Raw genomic sequence first — 24517 nt, 5'->3', positions numbered from 1 at the left:
CAGTATATATTATATTTAAATAGAGTTGACCCTTCCCAGGATATTTTCTTGACAAATTTTTCTTATCACTGAGTGAATGCGCTGAACAGCATCTAAAAAATTATTTTTGAGTCATGGAATAGGTCACAGTAACAAGCATTTAGATACAACATAGTTTTAGCCCCACCCACGAGGAAACAAACATAGTAAAAAAAGCCCATTACCCCTAGTAAATAAGACACCCAGACCTCAGAACAGATCCAAAAAATTTAGACCCTTGATATCTAAATGGTGCACATGTGTATGACATATTTGTGTGACGTGTTTATGGCTAAAGTGGTTTTGCGGTATTGTCTGTGGATACCGTATGACAGATTTATATAGGTGTGTATTCATTTAGCAGTATATATAGGGTATTTATTGGAAATGATATGTGTGTAGTAATAGTGTATTCCATGGGGGTGTTAATTGAGCAGTATATGGAGGTTTTGATAGGGCGCTGTCTGGCGGTATTCATTTATAAGTATATAGGAGTATTAATTGTGCGTTATATAGGAGTATTATTAGTTGAGCGTTATATAGGGGTATTATTTCAGCAGTATGAAGGGATATCTTTAAAGAACTAGATGACAATAATATATATAAGCGCCTCTATACCGTAACTGACATGCACATTCGTGATCCTATTAATTTGATGCATCCTGTGAATATACCGTAATTGGTTCTCCCGTTCAGCCGTCCTGGCGGCAGCCAATCACAGGTCTCCTGTATAGAGAGATATGATGTGCTGGGAGCAGCTGCTGGCATTGATAAAAGTGCTGTCTCTGCAGATTCTGTCTGTATGTGCGCCCCCTCCCCCCGCCCTCCTATACTTACATACGTACAGTACGTGCCCCTCGGAGAGGCAGCTGTTACATCTGCTTCTTGAGTTCTATTAAAACCCTGCGGGCATAAGGGGTGCAAAAATAAGAGGTGCTGCCTGTGCATCTGGTATTATACATAGCAAGTGGTAGGGGAGGACCGCTGCGTATCGTGCGCTGGGGCTCAGCAAACTGATTAACTTGTGTCTCTCAGGGTTCTGGAAAAGCTGGGTAAAAATATTTAAAATCAGAGATAATCTGCCAACATAGTGCTACCCTCCAACTAAATGCCCAATTAATGCAAATTGGTGAAATAATATCCCCATACACTTCTATAATGCTGCTATATAGTTAATGTAATGTCTGTTGTAGGGATGTAGCAGAACCGAGTGTGTTTTTATCTCATATCTTGATTAAATTATTGATTATGAAAACCCCTAAATTTACTTGCATCCCTGCTTACACACTCAGCTCTACTACATCTATATGCAGTGATCTAATACAGGAATCTGGGGGTATCAATAATGGTTGTGCCCCAGAAAAGGACAATCTGAAAGCTGAATTGTATGGATGTAGCAGAGCCGAGTGTGTTTTTATTCCTTATCTTGATCTTATGATATTCCCTAAATTTCCCTGTATCCTTACATACACACTCAGCTCTACTACATGTATATACGGTGAACTATTGTGGGAAAGCTGGGAAAGTCAATAAAGGTTACTTCCCACACTCCCAGAAAAGGACAATCCCATAGCTGAAATGTATGGATATAGCAGGGCCGAGTGCGTTTTTATCCCTTATCATGATGATCCTATGGATTATGAAAATCACCAAATTGCCTGGTATCCTTATATACACACTCAGCTCTACTACATCTACAGTGATTGTATGCAGAAGTCTGGGAAAGCTGAAAAAGTCAATAATGGTTGTGTCCCAGAAATGGATGGCATGGATGTAGTAGTGCCGAGTGCGTTTTTGTCCCATATCATGATGATCCTATTGATTATGAAAATCACCAAATTGCTTCGTATCCTTATATACACACTCAGCTCTACTACATCTACAGTGATTGTATGCAGGAGTCTGGGAAAGCTGGAAAAGTCAATAACGGCTGTGTCCCAAAACAGGACAATCCCATTGGATTGTATGGATGTAGCAGAGCCGAGAGTGTCTTGATGATGATGATAATGATGATGATGCTATTAATGTATTAATACCCTGTACCCCTGTGTATCACCACTGCTACATAGTGACACGCTCAGCTCTGCTACACCTCTATGCAGGTAAGGCGATGCGGCCATGCGTTCAGCTTTAAGCTCCTGTGACTTTGATGTGCAGGAATATGCCTGGAGTAATGTGGATTGTGACTATTCCCATCGCTGCCATCTGCGGGGCAGCACAGCTGTGCGTGTTTGCATCCCGGTCAGGCTGGCGAGGAGCTGATGCAGTGGGCTTAGCATCTTCTGCCTGATATTTTTTGGAGGATATCCTTCCCCCCTTGTAGAGGATTCTCTGCAGACACTACTCCATCCTCCGCTATGCCTTGCAGTAAGTCACTGGCTACCAACCAATTCCGGATCTGCAGTCTTCTCCTTCCTATGGAATAACGTAGATCCTACAGGAGCGGAGTTGGGGGGGCTCTTACGTTCCCCCCTTTTGTTATGGTAATTTGACCAACTCCTTGGACATAGGGGGGAATCCTGTCATCCCTGCATCACTGATGCATCACCATCCTACTGCTGGGTGTCCTCTGTGCTGCTGGTGATAGACATATGTGGCTGGCCGCCCCCCGGGACCAGGGTGGGCTACCTGCAGGATATGGAGCTGTAAAGGAATGTGCCCTATTGTCAGACCCCCCGCCTGCTGCACCCCAATGATCTGCCACTGCAAAGTTGCATGCACCAACAACACTTTATCGTTGATGTTTGGCTGCAAGGTAAGTCAAGGGTTAATTACATTTATATCCAGAATTAACCCCTGTGTGTGCACTGTGCTAAAGGCTGCCCCCAGGTGGTGGGGGTCGGAATGTACAGGGTCCTATGTAATATGATTTAGGGGAGGGTTGGGAATCAATGAGATTGGGATTAGCAGATTCTAAATAATATGATACATTGTATCAGTGTTCAGTTTGTTTCTTTGTATGTAGATATATATGTAGCAGAGGCGAGTTTGTCAATGGTTGCTGTCTTGGTGGTCAGTGTTGCAGAGCTGAGCTCGTGAGCCTAGAAGAGCAGGGCAAAGCTGAGGAGTCAGTTTGACATATATTAGTAGTAGTAGTAGTGGTCGTAGTAGTAGAGACGAGTTTGTCGTTTCTAAATTTCCACAAAAAAAGCAGTGCAGAGTTTTTACGTGTCGTAGTTCAGCGCTTAGAGTGTCAACGTTGTAGGGTCCTGACATTTTGATGTAGTTGCACTGAGTTTGTCAGTGTAAACTAGTCCATACAATATTGTAGAGTCGAGTTTATCCGAGTAGTAGTGTGTTAGCAAAGCAGTGTTGAGTATGTTTAGAAAAGTTGAAACGGTGTAGCAGAGCCAAGATTGTCAATGGTTGCAGTGTTGTAGAGCTGAGCTCTACAGGGTTGTGTATGTCAGCATGTCACAGCTGAGGAGTCAGTGTAGTAGTAGTCCTAGTAGTAGTAGTAGTCGTAGTAGTAATAGTAGTCGTAGTCGTAGTAGTAGTCATCGTAGTAGTAGTAGTCGTAGTCGCTGTAGTAGTAGTCGTAGTAGTAGTCGTATTAGTAGTAGTAGTCGTATTAGTAGTAGTAGTAGTTACTGTAGTAGTAGTAGTAGTCATAGTAGTAGTAGTAGTAGTAGTCGTATTAGTAGTAGTAGTAGTAGTAGTTACTGTATTAGTAGTAGTCGTATTAGTAGTAGTAGTAGTTACTGTAGTAGTAGAGACGAGTTTGTGATTTCTAAGTTTCCACAAAGAGCCGCGCATTTTGATGTAGTTGCGCTAAGCTTCTCCGTTTGGTAAACTGCTCCATACAATGTTGTAGAGCTGAGTTTATCAGAATAGTAAAGCAGAGTTGAATATGTCTAGAATAGTTTACTTTTACAGTGTAGCAGAACCAAGTTTGTCATGGTTGCAGGCTACTTTGCTGCTGTTATGGAATGAAACTATAATGTAGCAGAGCTGAGTGAGTGTTTTGTCTTATGTCAATGTAGCAAAGAGGAATTTCTCAGAGTAGCAGAGCTGAGCGTGATCAGAATCAGAGTTTGGCATTGTAAGATTGGAACATAGCAGAGCTGAGTATGTCAGGACAGGCTATTGAGGCATCTAGTAGAGCTAAGTTTATCAGCATAGAAGGGCAAAGCTACATCAGCTCAGCTACGGGTGTAGCTATGGGTGGCCGCGAGGTAGCAGATGCTATCAGATCCTGAAGTCTGAGGCGCTCAGAAGTTACACTCAAGTAGATTCCCATATTATAGTTTTCACATAGTTGGCATAAAGTGTTGGATATAATTGAGTTTTCCAATGCAGCAGAGCTGAGTGTGTCAAGGCTCAGTCTCACCCCATGGCATAGTTCAAGGAGTGTAAGTAAGAAGTGTGTGTAAGAGCGCCCCCCCATAGAAGATTCTGTTATGGTTACAGCTCCGCTACCCATGTGGAGGGCCTGGTGATTGGTGACCTGGGATTGGCACCAGAAGCAATGGGTTACAAGTTCTTATTTAACAGGAATTATTTTTCCCTGGAAACCAGAGTAGGGATAAGAAAATAGTAAAAAGATGTGATTTGCTCTCTACACTCTTATACCACCAAACTGCAAGGAAATATCCCTGCCCATACCGCCCCATAAACTGTAAAATGTCCTCATTACTGCCCCACACACTGTATAATGTCCTCCTTACTGCCCACACACTGTATAATGTCCTCCTTACTGCCCCCCACACTGTATAATGTCCTCTTTACTGCCCCCTCACTGTATAATGTCCTCTTTACTGCTCCCCACACTGTATAATGTCCTCTTTACTGCTCCCCACACTGTATAATGTCCTCTTTACTGCCCCCTCACTGTATAATGTCCTCCTTACTGACTCCCACACTGTATAATGTCCTCCTTACTGCCCACACACTGTATAATGTCCTCCTTACTGCCCACACACTGTATAATGTCCTCATTACTACCCCCTCACTGTATAATGTCCTCCTTACTGACTCCCACACTGTATAATGTCCTCCTTACTGCCCACACACTGTATAATGTCCTCCTTACTGCCCACACACTGTATAATGTCCTCATTACTGCCCCCTCACTGTATAATGTCCTCCTTACTGACTCCCACACTGTATAATGTCCTCCTTACTGCCCACACACTGTATAATGTCCTCCTTACTGCCCCCCACACTGTATAATGTCCTCTTTACTGCCCCCTCACTGTATAATGTCCTCCTTACTGACTCCCACACTGTATAATGTCCTCCTTACTGCCCACACACTGTATAATGTCCTCCTTACTGCCCCCCACACTGTATAATGTCCTCTTTACTGCCCCCTCACTGTATAATGTCCTCCTTACTGACTTCCACACTGTATAATGTCCTCCTTACTGCCCCCCACACTGTATAATGTCCTCCTTACTACCCCCCACACTGTATAGTGATCTCCTTACTGCCCCACACTGTATAATTTCCTCCTTACTGACTCCCACACTGTATAATTTCCTCCTTACTGCCCTTTGAACTGTATAATGTCCTCCTTACTGCTCCCCACACTGTATAATGTCCTCCTTACTGCCCTTTTGAACTGTATAATGTCCTCCTTACTGCCCCTTAAACTGTATAATGTCCTCCTTACTGCCCCCCACACTGTATAATGTCCTCCTTGCTGTACCCCACACTGTATAATGTCCTCCTTGCTGTACCCCACACTGTATAATGTCCTCCTTACTGACTCCCACACAGATGCAGATATACTGCCCAGGAGGGGGTGGAGGATGTGCCCTGTACTGCCACATTCAGCACTATACAGATCTTGGTTGGCAATAGCCTTACATCACCTACAGTCCAAAAAAAGTGTTAAAAAGACTCAAAATGGAAATCTCAATTGGTCGCTGCCATGCCCCCGATCAATTTGGTGTTTGTTTTTTAAAAATCCATCCACCGGTTCAAAAGATATGACCCTCAGAAGTTTTTATGGGAATCAGCTCATAGTTGCCAAGTGGATAGACCCACCCCCGAGTATATAAAAGGTTACCACCCCTTTGGCTAGTTAGAGATAATTCATATATAAACTTCCGGGGACCATATCTTTTGAACAGGTGGACCGATTTAAACAAAACAAACACCAAATGAATCAGGGGCAGAGCGGCAATCACATGAGGTTTGTCATTCAGCATTTTGTTCTTGGTGACAGGTCCCCCTATAAAGGGGTTTTCCATGGTTGTAAGAGAAGTGTGTGTCCTGGTGGTGTTTTTATATTGTCAGACCTTTCTCTTGATTGCTGGTGTTGCTCTTGCACCCCCATACTTTAACCGCATCTCTGCTTCTTCTTATTGGTTGCATTTTTACGAGGTGGGTGGAGCCTGGGGTGACATCAACACAGTTAAAAATCATCTATTAGGTCACAATTTTGGAAGAGGATCGAGGTAGACCATATAAAATGGAGAAGAAAACCCAATAAAATTCGAACAATGACTAAAACCCCTTTGATCCGGGGCGCAGGATTCTGGAAAGGCTTTATCCCAACATGTGGCAATACATTCTGGTATTATCACTAGCTAAAATTCCTGTAATCTGGTACCCAGTAATCTGGAAGTCACCTGAATTAGGGGATTTTTGGCATTTCTGCTACTCCAGCACCTCATTCCGGATTATCGAACCATAGATTTTCGGTGTGTCCTTGCTATAAGGGTCTCAGCCTCTGGAGACATCCCTTGAAGAGCAGTTACTTTATTCCACTCACATCCCCTCCCTTTAGGTCCCAGGGGCTTTTCAGCTACGCTTCAGAGCCCCCGATACACAATTCGCATAACAAAGAACCAGTATTATAACTAACCCCTTCAGAACCAAACTGGATTTAACGATGACCCAGGTAGGTCCCTGGAGAGATATGTAATCAGACCTTTGTGTGTGTTGTTAGTAGCAGCAGGGCTGTGAAATAGGGATTTATACTCCAAGATTGTAGTTTCACCCAGTGCACTGGAGGCAGTTTCGTTAAACTGCTGTGCTCTTAGGTCTCTGTAGTCAGTGCTAGGTATTGTCCCAGGAGATTTGAGATTTGATCATAACGTTATTAGTAGTAACAGCAGTACTGTGAAATGTAGATTTATAGTCTTGGGTTGCAGCTTGTTTTATTACACTGCTGTGCTCTGTGCTACTTGCAGCCAGTACTAGGCATTGTCCCTGTAGATTTGTGTATTCATAACTTTCTGTATGTTGTTACTAGCAGCAGGACTGTTAAATTAAAATATTTAGATTCCAGGAATGTAGCGTGTCTCCTTACATATCTGTGTTCTTCACTCTCTGCAGCCATTACTAAGTATTGTCCCTGGAGTGATGTGTAATCAGACCTTTGTGCAAGTTGTTAGTTGCAGCAGGACTGTGAAATATGGATTCTTATTCCAGGATTGTAGCTTCTCTAAGTGCACTGGAGGTGTTCCCTCACACTGCTGTGCTCTGTGCTCTCTGTATTGAACTGCTCCATAGCCCTACCCTCTATTTTAAATTATTTTTTTAGTATTTAAGCAGAATACTGCTACAGATTTTAATTAGTGGGGATTGGACGGGCAGATGAGCAGTTTAGTGTAGACCAAAGAGCACAGCAGTGTGAGGGATAAGCCACAATCCTGAAATACAAATCCTAACAACATACACAAAGGTATGGTGACACTTCTCTCCAGGACCAATACTTGATTATACTCCATTTTTTTTATCGATCTGGTGCTTTTAAAATACAAAAATTAAGACAAAAATGAAACAGTTCTGATACAGACCTTTCTGTCTCTATGGTTACAGACTACAAATATGTAGTCTGATCATGGGGGCACTAAAGTCTTCATAGGACCAGTAGGTGAAAAACAGTAGTGTGTAGATTTCTTTTATTATAATCGCACAGTGTGAACAGTGCGGTCCTTGTTTCGTAAATTTTTTTTTACTAAAGTTTTAAAAATATTAACATATATTAACATAATCCATCAAAATTCCATTGAAATCGATGGACATTACTATGGAATGTTGCAATTCCGTTATTAATGTTGTGTATACAAGATTCGGATGCGATTTATTGGCCGTGAATTACAATTTCGTACCGATTCTACAAATGGACAAATAAATTCACTCCTCTCTAGACCCATTGTACAAAAGCTATATCCTGCTACCGTCTCATATCCTACCTCTTATTTACACTCCATGTCATCAATTGTAGATCCAGGTTAATTTCATACATTTCTTTATAGGGGTCAGAGCTTAATTTTTTGATACATAGCTCCAAATGTCTTGTAAAAAGTTCTGTCTTCCTGCAGCCACCACTAGGTGGTGTGTGTGAGAGCAAAGTGCATACATCTTATACATTGAATGCAGTATTAAATGTGTATCCAGTAAGCTCTGAAGCTCCCCCTAGTGGTTAATGCCTGGAATCAAATTTCTAAAATGTCTAAAAAGCTTTTTTTAGATTAAAATAATGATGTTCTTTCCTTAGTATAGGTCACCTATATCAGATTGGTTTGAGTCTGACACATGGCAAACCCCCCCCCCCCCCCTCCCCTCCAGTCAGATTCAATTCTCCAGTGACTACTGCATAGGGTACTGCTGTGAATAGGGTGGAGCTGCAATACCAAAAACATCCACCATATCCTGTGTGGCAGTATTAATGTATGAATGAGCACAACCTGGACACTATATATTAGAGGGCTGTTACATTGTCAGTCCACCTCTATATGTTATAATAGGGTCAGAAGAAAGGGGGCGTGGCCACATTTCCTCTGTGCTGCTGTACAGGACGCCTACGTTAGTCCTTTAATGTCGAGTTAATTTCTGAATGAAGACGATGATGTCTCGTTTCCATCGTTACCAAGTTCTATCTATATAAAACTGCTGAAGAAGACAATTACATAGTAACATGGTTATCACTGGCGAGAGGTGCCTCGAGGTAAAACCTGGCAGAACTCGTCAATGTCCTGGGAGAAGCCAGAAGCAGAAACTCAGCATCGGGAATCTTTCCTTACTCCACAGGGGAAAGGCTTACAAGTTTTCTATATAATAAGCAGCGGATAATTGTGTCTACATTCATTATTATAATGAATTCTTAAAAAAGAGGCGGGGTTCTTTACTGTAAGAGCAGTGAGGCTGTGGAATACGCTGCTACAGTATGTTGTTGATGTACTTTCTACATTGCAGTCCTACCAGTTTTATCTATAAGATGAGGGTAAAACTTGTTGCTACATTTATTAATGTAGTGAATGTTAAACAAAAGAGAAAGGGTTCTTTACTGTAAGAGCAGTACGATTATGGATATTTGCTGCCCCAGGGGTGTTGTGGTGGTTGAGTCGCTGTAAACGTGACAGTCCTGCTAGTTTTCTGTATAATATGAAGGTAATAATTGTGGCTACATTCATTATTATAATGAATTCTTAAAAAAGAGGCAGGGTTCTTTACTGTAAGAGCAGTGAGGCTATGGAAAACGCTGTTACAGTAAGTTGTGGTAATTGATGACCTTCTACATTGCAGCCCTACTAGTTTTCTCCATGACATGAGGGTAATACTTGTGGCTACATATATAAATGTAGTAAATGTTAAACAAAAGAGAAAGGATTCTTTACTGTAAGAGCAGTACGATTATGGAACTTGCTGCCCCAGGGTGTTGTTGCGGTGGTTGATTCATTGTAATAGTGGCAGTCCTTCTAGTTATCTGTATAATATGAAGGTTACAGCTGTGGCAACATTCATTATCTCAAATACATAAAAAGCAGAAAGGATTCTTTGCTGTAAGAGTAGTGACATTTTAGCATATGCTGCTGCAGAGTGTTGAGGTGGTTGAGTCATTGCAGAAATGAGTTTTCTGTATAATACGAGGGTTATTTCTGAGGCAACATTCATCATCACTAGATCTAGATAAAAAAAGTAACAGGATTCTTCACTGTAAGAGCAGTGAGACTATGAAATAAGCTGCCACAGTGGGGCACATTTACTTACCTGGTCCCTGCGTGATCCTCGAGGTGCGTTGTCTGACGAGGATGAAGTCTTCTGCAATTCACCACGATCGTGCGCCGGAGTTCACCTTCTTCCCGGTGTATGTGAGTGCATGTCTTGCAACATAATTTGACTTGTTAAGGCTACATTCACACTAACGTATGGGGGACGTATATACGGCCGACGTATATACGGCCGATATACGTCCCCCATACACTTCTACGGGCGCACGGCACGTGCGGCACCGTACCGTTCCGTACCCGGGAAAAAGATAGGACATGTCCTATCTTTTCCCGTAATACGGCGCCGTGCGCCATAGGTTGCTATGGAGAGGGGCGGGGGTGAGCTGCGCTCACCTCCTCCTCCACTCCCCGTACACTGCCGTTGCCCGCTACGGTACGGTACGGGCGGGCAACGGCAGTGTGAATATAGCCTAAATCCCGTGCGTGGTCCGAATCCGCTGGATCGTCCGTCGGGCCGTCCCCGATTTGTGTCTCGTGAAAACCGTCGTGATTGTGACACAATTCGATCACGTGCGACGCAATCCCCGGCGCGATCGCCAAAAATGTCGGACAACCCGACGGAAATGCGGCTGCGGGACCTTAGTAAATATGCCCCGGTGTGTTGTGGAGGTTGACTCATTGTAAAAGCGATAGTCCTGTTGGTTTTCTGAAAAATATGCAGGTTATAGCTGAGACAATATTCATGATAATCTTGAATACAGAAAAAAGAGAAAGGAATCTTTACTGTAAGAGCAATAACATTATGAAACTGGCTGCTACAGTGTGTTGAGCCATTGTAAAAGTGACACTCTTGCTAGTTTTCAGTGTAATATGAGGGTGATAGCTGTGCAACCTTCATTAATATAATAAATGCAGAAGAAAATGACAGGATTCTTTACTTTAAAAGTAGTGAGATCATAGAATTCTGTACCTCATAATATTGTGATCGTTGATTCATTGTATGAAGTGGCAGCTTTATTAGTATTCTGTATAAAGTGAAGGTGATAGCTGTGAAAATTTATTATTATTATTATTATTATTATTATTATTGCAAAAACAGGAGCTAGGATTCTTCACTGTAAGAGCAGTGAGATTAAAGGGAACCTGTCACCAGGGACCTCATTTTCACTAAAGACAGGTTACAGAAGCTCATTACAGCTGCAGTGCAAATCTGCATCTCTGCCTTTTCTAAGCATTTGCATTATAATATAATTGCGTGTTATAACTTAACTTGCATGCTCACAGAATCCTCTGTGTAGTCACAGGGGTTGGGCTTTGGTTTAGATGCATTTAAAAAAAACAACATGCAGACGCCTCAGCTCCCTACTATATAGTTCCTCCGTCCTACCCCTTCACAAAGCTCACAGCCCGGTGATCTGACATCAGTGGAGGGGGGAGGAGCTGTACAGGAGCACAAAGGTGGGGACTGAGAGCTGAGGAGTGAGCAGCACACACAAGTCACATGTTGTTTTTTTGAAATGCGTCCAAACCAAATCCCTACACCTGGGACTACAGAGAGGATTCTGTCAGGGTGCAAGGTAAGTTATAACCCACAATTGTATTGTAATGCAAATGCTTAGAGAAAGCAGAAAGGTATATTTGAACTGCAGCTGTGATGGGCTTCTATAACCTGTCTTTAGTGAAAATGAGGTCCATGGCGACAGGTTCCCTTTAAGGAACTTGCTACCAAGGTATGTTGTGGTGGTTGGTTGACATTTGTCTGTACAGGAGGGTGATATTATAACAAAGGCAGACAGCATATACAGGATTTTTTACTGTAAGAGCAGTAAGACTTTCGAGTTTAGTGTCACAGAATGTTTCAGTTTTCAGTGTAAAAGGGTGAAAATTCATTTTAAAAAGACAGAGTTCTTTACTGTAAAAGCAGTAAGAGTTTAAAGTTTAGAACCACGGAATTTTGTGACTTATATGTGGCAGTTTACTGTATAAAAGGGTGATATTTATTGCAATATTCATTATAAAGAGACAGGATTCTTTACTGTGAGAGCAGTCAGAGAACGGAACATAGAATATTGTGGTGGTTGATTCATTGTAATAGTGGCAGTCCTACTAGTTATCTGTATAATATGAGGGTTATAGTTGTGGCAACATTTATTATTATAGTAAATGTAGAAGGAAAAGACAGGATTCTTTACTTTAAGAGTAGTGAGATTATAGAATCTGCTATAACAGGATGTTGTGATGGTAATTAATTGTAAGTCGCAGTCCTACTAGTATTATCAGGGTAATAGTTTTGACTGTATTTATTATTATTATTATTATTATTATTACGAATGCAGAGAACATATAGGGGGTCATTTACTAAGGGCCCGATTCGCGTTTTCCCGACGTGTTACCCGAATATTTCTGATTTGCGGAGATTTCCCCTGTATTGCCCCGGGTTTTTGGCGCACGTGATCGGATTGTGGCGCATCGGCGCCGGCATGCACGCGACGGAAATCGGGGGGCGTGGCCGAACGAAAACCCGACGGATTCGGAAAAACCGCTGCATTACTGCTGTACTCCAGTGCGTTCCGATGCTCTTCAGCGCAGCAGCGACATCTGATGGACGTCGGAGGAACTGCCTTAGTGACTCGTCGGAAGACCTGAATCCACCGCAGAGAACGTGCCGCTGGATCGCGAATGGACCGGGTAAGTAAATCTGCTCCATAGAGTATTTTCTACTGTAAGAGCAGTAAGACTTAGAAGTTAATTGTTATATAATGCTGTCAGTTTTTATATGCCAATTTTCCATTTAAAATAGTGATCATTAATGCAATATTCATTATACATAGACTGGATTCTTTACTGTAAGAGTAGTGAAACTATGAAACGCTTTGTCACCAAATGTTGTAACGGGGAGTTTGAAATAGTGTAAGCTCCACTAATTTGCCTTATATTATGAGGGTGATAGTTGTGGCAAAATTCCTTGTTATGGTGAAGAAGTTAAGAAGGAACAGGCAGAACTATTTACTGCAAGAGCATTAAAGTTATGGATCGTGCTGCCAGTGTCTTGTGATGGTTGATTTATTGTAAAAGCGGTAGTTTTATGTTTAATATGAAGATGATAGCTTTGGCAACATTTATTATATAGAAACTGCAATAGAAAGAGACTGGATTCTTTACAGTCAAAGCAGTGAAATTATGGAACTCAATAAGAAAAATGTGATGGTTTTATAATTGTAAAACATATGTTTTCTATATAAAATCTGAGTAAGAAATTCACAACGTTCTTCACTGTAGTGAATGCAGAGACAATAAACAGGATTCTTTACTGTAAGAGCAGTGAGACGATGGCACTTGCTGCCACATGTTCTGATGGTTGATACATTCTACAAGTTCAAGAGGAAACTGTATGTCTTTCTTATATGATATATATTACATTTCTGGAAAGGGGACACAAAAGGAAATTTGTCCATTTCCATAGACAGGATTCTTTACTGTAAGAGCAGTGAGACGATGGAACTTGCTGCCACATGTTCTGATGGTTGATACATTGTACAAGTTCAAGAGGAGCCTGTATCTCTTTCTTATACAATATATATATATATATATATATATATATATATATATATATTACATTTCTGGAAAGGAGATTTCACCATTTTCATTGACAGGATTCTTTCCTGTAAGAGCAGTGACACTATGGATCTCGTTACCACAGGATGTTGTGATGGCTCATATACGTTGTACAGGGTCAGGAGGGACTATGATGCCTTTCTCAAAAGTTCTGGAATCAAGATACTGGGGCCCTTATTTTTGGATAAAGTAATCTTTTACCCTCATTGGGGCAATTGCATTTGCTTTGCCTCATACATTGGACCATTACTATAGAACAGTGATGGCGAACGTTTTAGAGGCCGAGTGCCCAAACTACAGCCAAAAACCCACTTATTTATCACAAAGTGCCAAAAGGGTAATTTAATCATTGCTCAATTATTGCTCCCTGCTCTTCCACAGCTTTCAATCGTATTGGCATATTGAGGACCCCAATACCATTAAATGAAGGCGGGATATTAAGATAATCAATGTAGCTTTCCTCCAGGGTCCTTGAGAAAGAAGAATCGTGGGCAGAAGCTCCAATAATAATCCAGCCCTGTCTACACCTACTTCCTCTTCCTGCAGGAAGTTTCTGGAAAACTCTGTGCTGGGGTGATGCCTGGGTGCCCACAGAAATGGCTCTGAGTGCCACCTCTGGCACCCGTGCCTTAGGTTCGCCACCACTGCTATAGAATATAACATTGTATCAAAATATTAAAATCTGGCTTTTCCATGTGATTTCTAGATTCCGGGCACAGTCCTCCTGTCCGTTGCATGTTGTATCTGTGGTTGTTGAATGTTTCTTATCATCATTAACCTGAATTTCTGGAATCGTTGAGCACAGACGCCGGCGCGTTCCAATCTTTTCCGTGTTGCCAAATGGAGCGCGCACATTCGGCATCTTGTGGGTTTCGAGCCCTGGAACATCCCTATGAACAGTGAGCAATCATATTAGGGAGGTCCAACCTAATCCTGGTGTGCGTCCTCACTTCAGAGCTCCTAGAGGTTTACATCGTGTGTTTTGTGTAGCGGTTTGGTCATTGCCAAGGTCGTTGCGCCTCTGTACGCCGCCGCTGGAGCATCCATTAACTTTATGGTGCATAATCAATAGGAGCTCAATGAGTTATTACATAATGCCCCGACTTTACTGTAGATCAATGTCCGTCCTTTGTTAACTGTGGCTGTCTGTTGGCAGATTTAAAGGGGCAGAGTTGTTCTTGTGACAAGGGTCCCCTATACTTGCTAGTTACGGAATTGTTGCTGTACTAGACTATTGCAGGGTGAAATGCTCAGCAATTGCACAGTTACCCAAATGTGATGTAATGCATGATCAACATGATGGGGCTCTAATCAGACGATCCCTACATTCTAACTGGACAATCCCTTTTAGAAAATTGTCCCCTTTATAACTCTTTCAGTACATGATTCCCAGTGCTCTCTTCTTCACAGCAGTCACAACCATCATATGATTTGCTCTGTTCTTTATAACATGTGAATAGTCACCAAAAATATTTAAAGGAACACTGCCCAGTGCTCCGAACAATCTGACCCCTGAATTCTCTTATATAAGGCAAGCAAGCGAGGACATTTTATTGCTCAGGCACCTTCCTCAGGCACGGGAAAGTGCCTGAGCACTAAAACTTCCTGCTTGTTGACTGTTTCCCCTGTTCCTGACCTGGTTCATTCCTCCACCTCACCATGAATGTTGCCACCATAAACTATAAAATTTATTCTTGACTTTCCCTGAAGTTTGATGTCCTAGACTTTGGAAAGTACCAGATGAAATTTTTGACTGATCTGTGGTTTTTTTCCCTGGTATTTTTCAGCCCTTAGCCAGGATTCACCTACACAAGAGGTAGCTCCTTAGGGATCACCCTGCAACCAGATGTCTCTATAGAGGTTAAAGGGTGAAAACCAGGGAGATAAGAGGGATTATGCCCACAGGGGTGGCCAAAATACAAACTTCTTGCGTGACGCTATCGGCACAACCTATACAGCTATAAAATGTAGCACCTCTGCCATAAAGCTACGTCCATGACCTGGGGACGAGGGGGGTGGAGACCTTTGGTGCCAAATTTTGCGCAATGTAAACAAGACTGAAGATATCCACTTGTCTGAGACCGGAGCGAGGAATAAGCCTCAACCACTTCTCTACAGAACATGAGCTGGTGACTATGCGGCCATAGAATAACGGAAATCAGTCTCACATTAGGCGCAACTCGTAGAAACCATTAAAATTGTGCAGAGTTGACAAGGTCTTTGTACAATTTGTTTGATAAGAGGCTCCTGTGCGTTGTTACTTCTCCCGTTATATATCCAAGGAATTTATAATCAAATTGAAAACCGCACAATGCAAAATTATAAGAATTGATATCTTATCCGGCATTAAAAAAAATGTAGGTGGACGTGCATGAAAGCATTTATGAATGTATTTTTGTCAAAGAAAAAAGGTGCAAACAAGAGATAACACAGTGATGTCACAGTACAGGGATAATACACACAGTGATGTCACAGTACAGGGATAATACACACAGTGATGTCACAGTACAGGGATAATACACACAGTGATGTCACAGTACAGGGATAATACACACAGTGATGTCACAGTACAGGGGGAATACACACAGTGATGTCACAGTACAGGGCTAATACACACAGTGATGTCACAGTACAGGGATAATACACACAGTGATGTCACAGTACAGGGATAATACACACAGTGATGTCACAGTACAGGGATAATACACACAGTGATGTCACAGTACAGGGATAATACACACAGTGATGTCACAGTACAGGGGGAATACACACAGTGATGTCACAGTACAGGGCTAATACACACAGTGATGTCACAGTACAGGGATAATACACACAGTGATGTCACAGTACAGGGATAATACACACAGTGATGTCACAGTACAGGGATAATACACACAGTGATGTCACAGTACAGGGATAATACACACAGTGATGTCACAGTACAGGGGGAATACACACAGTGATGTCACAGTACAGGGATAATACACACAGTGATGTCACAGTACAGGGATAATACACACAGTGATGTCACAGTACAGGGATAATACACACAGTGATGTCACAGTATAGAGATAATACACACAGTGATGTCACAGTACAGGGATAATACATGCAGTTATGTCACAGTACAGGGGTAATACACACAGTGATGTCACAGTACAGGGATAATACACACAGTGATGTCACAACACAGGGATAATACACACAGTGATGTCACAACACAGGGATAATACACACAGTGATGTCACAGTATGGGGATAATACACACAGTGATGTCACAGTACAGGGATAATACACACAGTGATGTTACAGTACAGGGATAATAAACACAGTAGTGATGTCACAGTACAGGGATAATACACACAGTAGTGATGTCACAGTCCAGGGATAATACACACAGTAGTGATGTCACAGTACAGGGATAATACACACAGTGATGTCACAGTACAGGGGGAATACACACAGTGATGTCACAGTACAGGGATAATACACACAGTGATGTCACAGTACAGGGATAATACACACAGTGATGTCACAGTACAGGGATAATACACACAGTGATGTCACAGTACAGGGATAATACACACAGTGATGTCACAGTACAGGGATAATACACACAGTGATGTCACAGTACAGGGATAATACACACAGTGATGTCACAGTACAGGGATAATACACACAGTGATGTCACAGTACAGGGGGAATACACACAGTGATGTCACAGTACAGGGCTAATACACACAGTGATGTCACAGTACAGGGATAATACACACAGTGATGTCACAGTACAGGGATAATACACACAGTGATGTCACAGTACAGGGATAATACACACAGTGATGTCACAGTACAGGGATAATACACACAGTGATGTCACAGTACAGGGGGAATACACACAGTGATGTCACAGTACAGGGATAATACACACAGTGATGTCACAGTACAGGGATAATACACACAGTGATGTCACAGTACAGGGATAATACACACAGTGATGTCACAGTATAGAGATAATACACACAGTGATGTCACAGTACAGGGATAATATATGCAGTTATGTCACAGTACAGGGGTAATACACACAGTGATGTCACAGTACAGGGATAATACACACAGTGATGTCACAACACAGGGATAATACACACAGTGATGTCACAACACAGGGATAATACACACAGTGATGTCACAGTACAGAGATAATACACACAGTGATGTCACAGTACAGGGATAATACACACAGTGATGTCACAGTACAGGGATAATACACACAGTGATGTCACAGTACAGGGATAATACACACAGTGATGTCACAGTACAGGGATAATACACACAGTGATGTCACAGTACAGGAATAATACACACAGTGATGTCACAACACAGGGATAATACACACAGTGATGTCACAGTATGGGGATAATACACACAGTGATGTCACAGTACAGGGATAATACACACAGTGATGTTACAGTACAGGGATAATAAACACAGTAGTGATGTCACAGTACAGGGATAATACACACAGTAGTGATGTCACAGTACAGGGATAATACACACAGTGATGTCACAGTACAGGGGGAATACACACAGTGATGTCACAGTACAGGGATAATACACACAGTGATGTCACAGTACAGGGATAATACACACAGTGATGTCACAGTACAGGGATAATACACACAGTGATGTCACAGTATAGCGATAATACACACAGTGATGTCACAGTACAGGGATAATACATGCAGTTATGTCACAGTACAGGGGTAATACACACAGTGATGTCACAACACAGGGATAATACACACAGTGATGTCACAACACAGGGATAATACACACAGTGATGTCACAACACAGGGATAATACACACAGTGATGTCACAGTATGGGGATAATACACACAGTGATGTCACAGTACAGGGATAATACACACAGTGATGTTACAGTACAGGGATAATAAACACAGTAGTGATGTCACAGTACAGGGATAATACACACAGTAGTGATGTCACAGTCCAGGGATAATACACACAGTAGTGATGTCACAGTACAGGGATAATACACACAGTGATGTCACAGTACAGGGGGAATACACACAGTGATGTCACAGTACAGGGATAATACACACAGTGATGTCACAGTACAGGGATAATACACACAGTGATGTCACAGTACAGGGATAATACACACAGTGATGTCACAGTACAGGGATAATACACACAGTGATGTCACAGTACAGGGATAATACACACAGTGATGTCACAGTACAGGGATAATACACACAGTGATGTCACAGTACAGGGATAATACACACAGTGATGTCACAGTACAGGGGGAATACACACAGTGATGTCACAGTACAGGGCTAATACACACAGTGATGTCACAGTACAGGGATAATACACACAGTGATGTCACAGTACAGGGATAATACACACAGTGATGTCACAGTACAGGGATAATACACACAGCGATGTCACAGTACAGGGATAATACACACAGTGATGTCACAGTACAGGGGGAATACACACAGTGATGTCACAGTACAGGGATAATACACACAGTGATGTCACAGTACAGGGATAATACACACAGTGATGTCACAGTACAGGGATAATACACACAGTGATGTCACAGTATAGAGATAATACACACAGTGATGTCACAGTACAGGGATAATATATGCAGTTATGTCACAGTACAGGGGTAATACACACAGTGATGTCACAGTACAGGGATAATACACACAGTGATGTCACAACACAGGGATAATACACACAGTGATGTCACAACACAGGGATAATACACACAGTGATGTCACAGTACAGAGATAATACACACAGTGATGTCACAGTACAGGGATAATACACACAGTGATGTCACAGTACAGGGATAATACACACAGTGATGTCACAACACAGGGATAATACACACAGTGATGTCACAGTATGGGGATAATACACACAGTGATGTCACAGTACAGGGATAATACACACAGTGATGTTACAGTACAGGGATAATAAACACAGTAGTGATGTCACAGTACAGGGATAATACACACAGTAGTGATGTCACAGTACAGGGATAATACACACAGTGATGTCACAGTACAGGGGGAATACACACAGTGATGTCACAGTACAGGGATAATACACACAGTGATGTCACAGTACAGGGATAATACACACAGTGATGTCACAGTACAGGGATAATACACACAGTGATGTCACAGTATAGCGATAATACACACAGTGATGTCACAGTACAGGGATAATACATGCAGTTATGTCACAGTACAGGGGTAATACACACAGTGATGTCACAACACAGGGATAATACACACAGTGATGTCACAACACAGGGATAATACACACAGTGATGTCACAACACAGGGATAATACACACAGTGATGTCACAGTATGGGGATAATACACACAGTGATGTCACAGTACAGGGATAATACACACAGTGATGTTACAGTACAGGGATAATACACACAGTAGTGATGTCACAGTACAGGGATAATACACACAGTAGTGATGTCACAGTCCAGGGATAATACACACAGTAGTGATGTCACAGTACAGGGATAATACACACAGTGATGTCACAGTACAGGGATAATACACACAGGGATGTCACAGTACAGGGATAATACACACAGTGATGTCACAGTACAGGGATAATACACATAGTGATGTCACAGTACAGGGATAATACACGCAGTGATGTCACAGTACAGGGATAATACACACAGTGATGTCACAACACAGGGATAATACACACAGTGATGTCACAGTACAGGGATAATACACACAGTGATGTCACAGTACAGGGATAATACACACAGTGATGTCACAGTACAGGGGGAATACACACAGTGATGTCACAGTACAGGGATAATACACACAGTAGTGATGTCACAGTACAGGGATAATACACACAGTAGTGATGTCACAGTACAGAGATAATACACACAGTGATGTCACAGTCCAGGGATAATACACACAGTAGTGATGTCACAGTACAGAGATAATAAACACAGTGATGTCACAGTACAGGGATAATACACACAGTGATGTCACAGTACAGGGATAATACACACAGTGATGTCACAGTACAGAGATAATACACACAGTGATGTCACAGTACAGGGATAATACACACAGTGATGTCACAGTACCGAGATAATACACACAGTGATGTCACAGTACAGGGATAATACACACAGTGATGTCACAGTACAGGGATAATACACACAGTGATGTCACAGTCCAGGGATAATACACACAGTGATATCACAGTACAGGGATAATACACACAGTGATGTCACAGTACAGAGATAATACACACAGTGATGTCACAGTACAGGGATAATACACACAGTGATGTCACAGTACAGGGATAATACACACACTGATGTCACAGTACAGGGATAATACACACAGTAGTGATGTCACAGTACAGAGATAATACACACAGTGATGTCACAGTACAGGGATAATACACACAGTGATGTCACAGTACAGGGATAATACACACAGTGATGTCACAGTACAGGGATAATAATACACAGTGATGTCACAGTACAGGGATAATACACACAGTGATGTCACAGTACAGGGATAATACACACAGTGATGTCACAGTACAGGGATAATACACATAGTGATGTCACTGTCCAGGGATAATACACACAGTGATATCACAGTACAGAGATAATACACACAGTGATGTCACAGTACAGGGATATTACACACAGTGATGTCACAGTACAGGGATAATACACACAGTGATGTCACAGTACAGAAATAAAGAAATAATACACACAGTAATGTCACAGTACAGGAATAATACACACAGTGATGTCACAGTACAGGAATAATACACACAGTGATGTCACAGTACATGGATAATACACACAGTGATGTCACAGTACAGGGATAATACACACAGTGATATCACAGTACAGGGATAATACACACAGTGATGTCACAACACAGGGATAATACACACAGTGATGTCACAGTACAGAGATAATACACACAGTGATGTCACAGTATGGGGATAATACACACAGTGATGTCACAGTACAGGGATAATACACACAGTGATGTTACAGTACAGGGATAATAAACACAGTAGTGATGTCACAGTACAGGGATAATACACACAGTAGTGATGTCACAGTACAGGGATAATACACACAGTGATGTCACAGTACAGGGGGAATACACACAGTGATGTCACAGTACAGGGATAATACACACAGTGATGTCACAGTACAGGGATAATACACACAGTGATGTCACAGTACAGGGATAATACACACAGTGATGTCACAGTATAGCGATAATACACACAGTGATGTCACAGTACAGGGATAATACATGCAGTTATGTCACAGTACAGGGGTAATACACACAGTGATGTCACAACACAGGGATAATACACACAGTGATGTCACAACACAGGGATAATACACACAGTGATGTCACAACACAGGGATAATACACACAGTGATGTCACAGTATGGGGATAATACACACAGTGATGTCACAGTACAGGGATAATACACACAGTGATGTTACAGTACAGGGATAATACACACAGTAGTGATGTCACAGTACAGGGATAATACACACAGTAGTGATGTCACAGTCCAGGGATAATACACACAGTAGTGATGTCACAGTACAGGGATAATACACACAGTGATGTCACAGTACAGGGATAATACACACAGGGATGTCACAGTACAGGGATAATACACACAGTGATGTCACAGTACAGGGATAATACACATAGTGATGTCACAGTACAGGGATAATACACGCAGTGATGTCACAGTACAGGGATAATACACACAGTGATGTCACAACACAGGGATAATACACACAGTGATGTCACAGTACAGGGATAATACACACAGTGATGTCACAGTACAGGGATAATACACACAGTGATGTCACAGTACAGGGGGAATACACACAGTGATGTCACAGTACAGGGATAATACACACAGTAGTGATGTCACAGTACAGGGATAATACACACAGTAGTGATGTCACAGTACAGAGATAATACACACAGTGATGTCACAGTCCAGGGATAATACACACAGTAGTGATGTCACAGTACAGAGATAATAAACACAGTGATGTCACAGTACAGGGATAATACACACAGTGATGTCACAGTACAGGGATAATACACACAGTGATGTCACAGTACAGAGATAATACACACAGTGATGTCACAGTACAGGGATAATACACACAGTGATGTCACAGTCCAGGGATAATACACACAGTGATATCACAGTACAGGGATAATACACACAGTGATGTCACAGTACAGAGATAATACACACAGTGATGTCACAGTACAGGGATAATACACACAGTGATGTCACAGTACAGGGATAATACACACACTGATGTCACAGTACAGGGATAATACACACAGTGATGTCACAGTACAGGGATAATAATACACAGTGATGTCACAGTACAGGGATAATACACACAGTGATGTCACAGTACAGGGATAATACACACAGTGATGTCACAGTACAGGGATAATACACATAGTGATGTCACTGTCCAGGGATAATACACACAGTGATATCACAGTACAGAGATAATACACACAGTGATGTCACAGTACAGGGATATTACACACAGTGATGTCACAGTACAGGGATAATACACACAGTGATGTCACAGTACAGAAATAAAGAAATAATACACACAGTAATGTCACAGTACAGGAATAATACACACAGTGATGTCACAGTACAGGAATAATACACACAGTGATGTCACAGTACATGGATAATACACACAGTGATGTCACAGTACAGGGATAATACACACAGTGATATCACAGTACAGGGATAATACACACAGTGATGTCACAACACAGGGATAATACACACAGTGATGTCACAGTACAGAGATAATACACACAGTGATGTCACAGTATGGGGATAATACACACAGTGATGTCACAGTACAGGGATAATACACACAGTGATGTCACAGTACAGGGATAATACACACAGTGATGTCACAGTACAGAGATAATACACACAGTGATGTCACAGTACAGGGATAATACACACAGTGATGTCACAGTACAGAGATAATACACACAGTGATGTCACAGTACAGGGATAATACACACAGTGATGTCACAGTACAGGGATAATACACACAGTGATGTCACTGTCCAGGGATAATACACACAGTGATATCACAGTACAGAGATAATACACACAGTGATGTCACAGTACAGGTATAATACACACAGTGATGTCACAGTACAGGGATAATACACACACTGATGTCACAGTACAGGGATAATACACACAGTAGTGATGTCACAGTACAGAGATAATACACACAGTGATGTCACAGTACAGGGATAATACACACAGTGATGTCACAGTACAGGGATAATACACACAGCGATGTCACAATACAGAGATAATACACACAGTGATGTCACAGTACAGAGATAATACGCACAGTGATGTCACAGCACAGGGATAATACACACAGTGATGTCACAGTACAGGGATAATACACGCAGTGATGTCACAGTACAGGGATAATACACGCAGTGATGTCACAGTACAGGGATAATACACACAGTGATGTCACAGTACAGAGATAATACACACAGTGATGTCACAGTACAGGCATAATACACACAGTGATGTCACAGTACAGGGATAATACACAGAAATGTCACAGTACAGGGATAATACACGCAGTGATGTCACATTACGGGGACAATACACACAGTGATGTCACAGTACAGGCATAATACACACAGTGATGTCACAGTACAGGCATAATACACACAGTGATGTCACAGTACATATGAGCTGCTGCAGCAGATATCTCGGTAGATATAGCAGTGCTGTCAGTGTGAAGTAAGGAGACTATAAAACCCACCCAGCCATAATACATGTCT

At 41.9% G+C, this 24517-nt stretch overlaps 1 protein-coding gene across 6 annotated transcripts in view; it reads left to right on the top strand.

Moving 5' to 3' along the window:
• The window catches only part of DLG2 (discs large MAGUK scaffold protein 2), an 860202-nt gene that overhangs the window by 288484 nt on the left and 547201 nt on the right, over window positions 1–24517 (top strand). The window contains exon 1 of one of the 6 annotated variants that reach the window (XM_072134004.1): window positions 2186–2773. The exons of 4 other annotated variants lie outside the window; for them this stretch is intronic. In XM_072134004.1, the coding sequence (XP_071990105.1) occupies window positions 2672–2773 (102 nt within the window). In that variant the 5' untranslated portion in view covers window positions 2186–2671. Of the gene's footprint in view, window positions 1–2185; window positions 2774–24517 lie in introns of those variants that run through there. One more of the 6 variants, XM_072134010.1, reaches the window with a different exon arrangement.

Source organism: Engystomops pustulosus, chromosome 2 (assembly GCF_040894005.1).
Source record: "Engystomops pustulosus chromosome 2, aEngPut4.maternal, whole genome shotgun sequence".
NCBI classification, from domain to species: Eukaryota; Metazoa; Chordata; class Amphibia; order Anura; family Leptodactylidae; genus Engystomops; species Engystomops pustulosus.
Note: the sequence above shows the minus strand (reverse complement) of the source record. Positions and strands in the feature narration are given on the sequence as shown.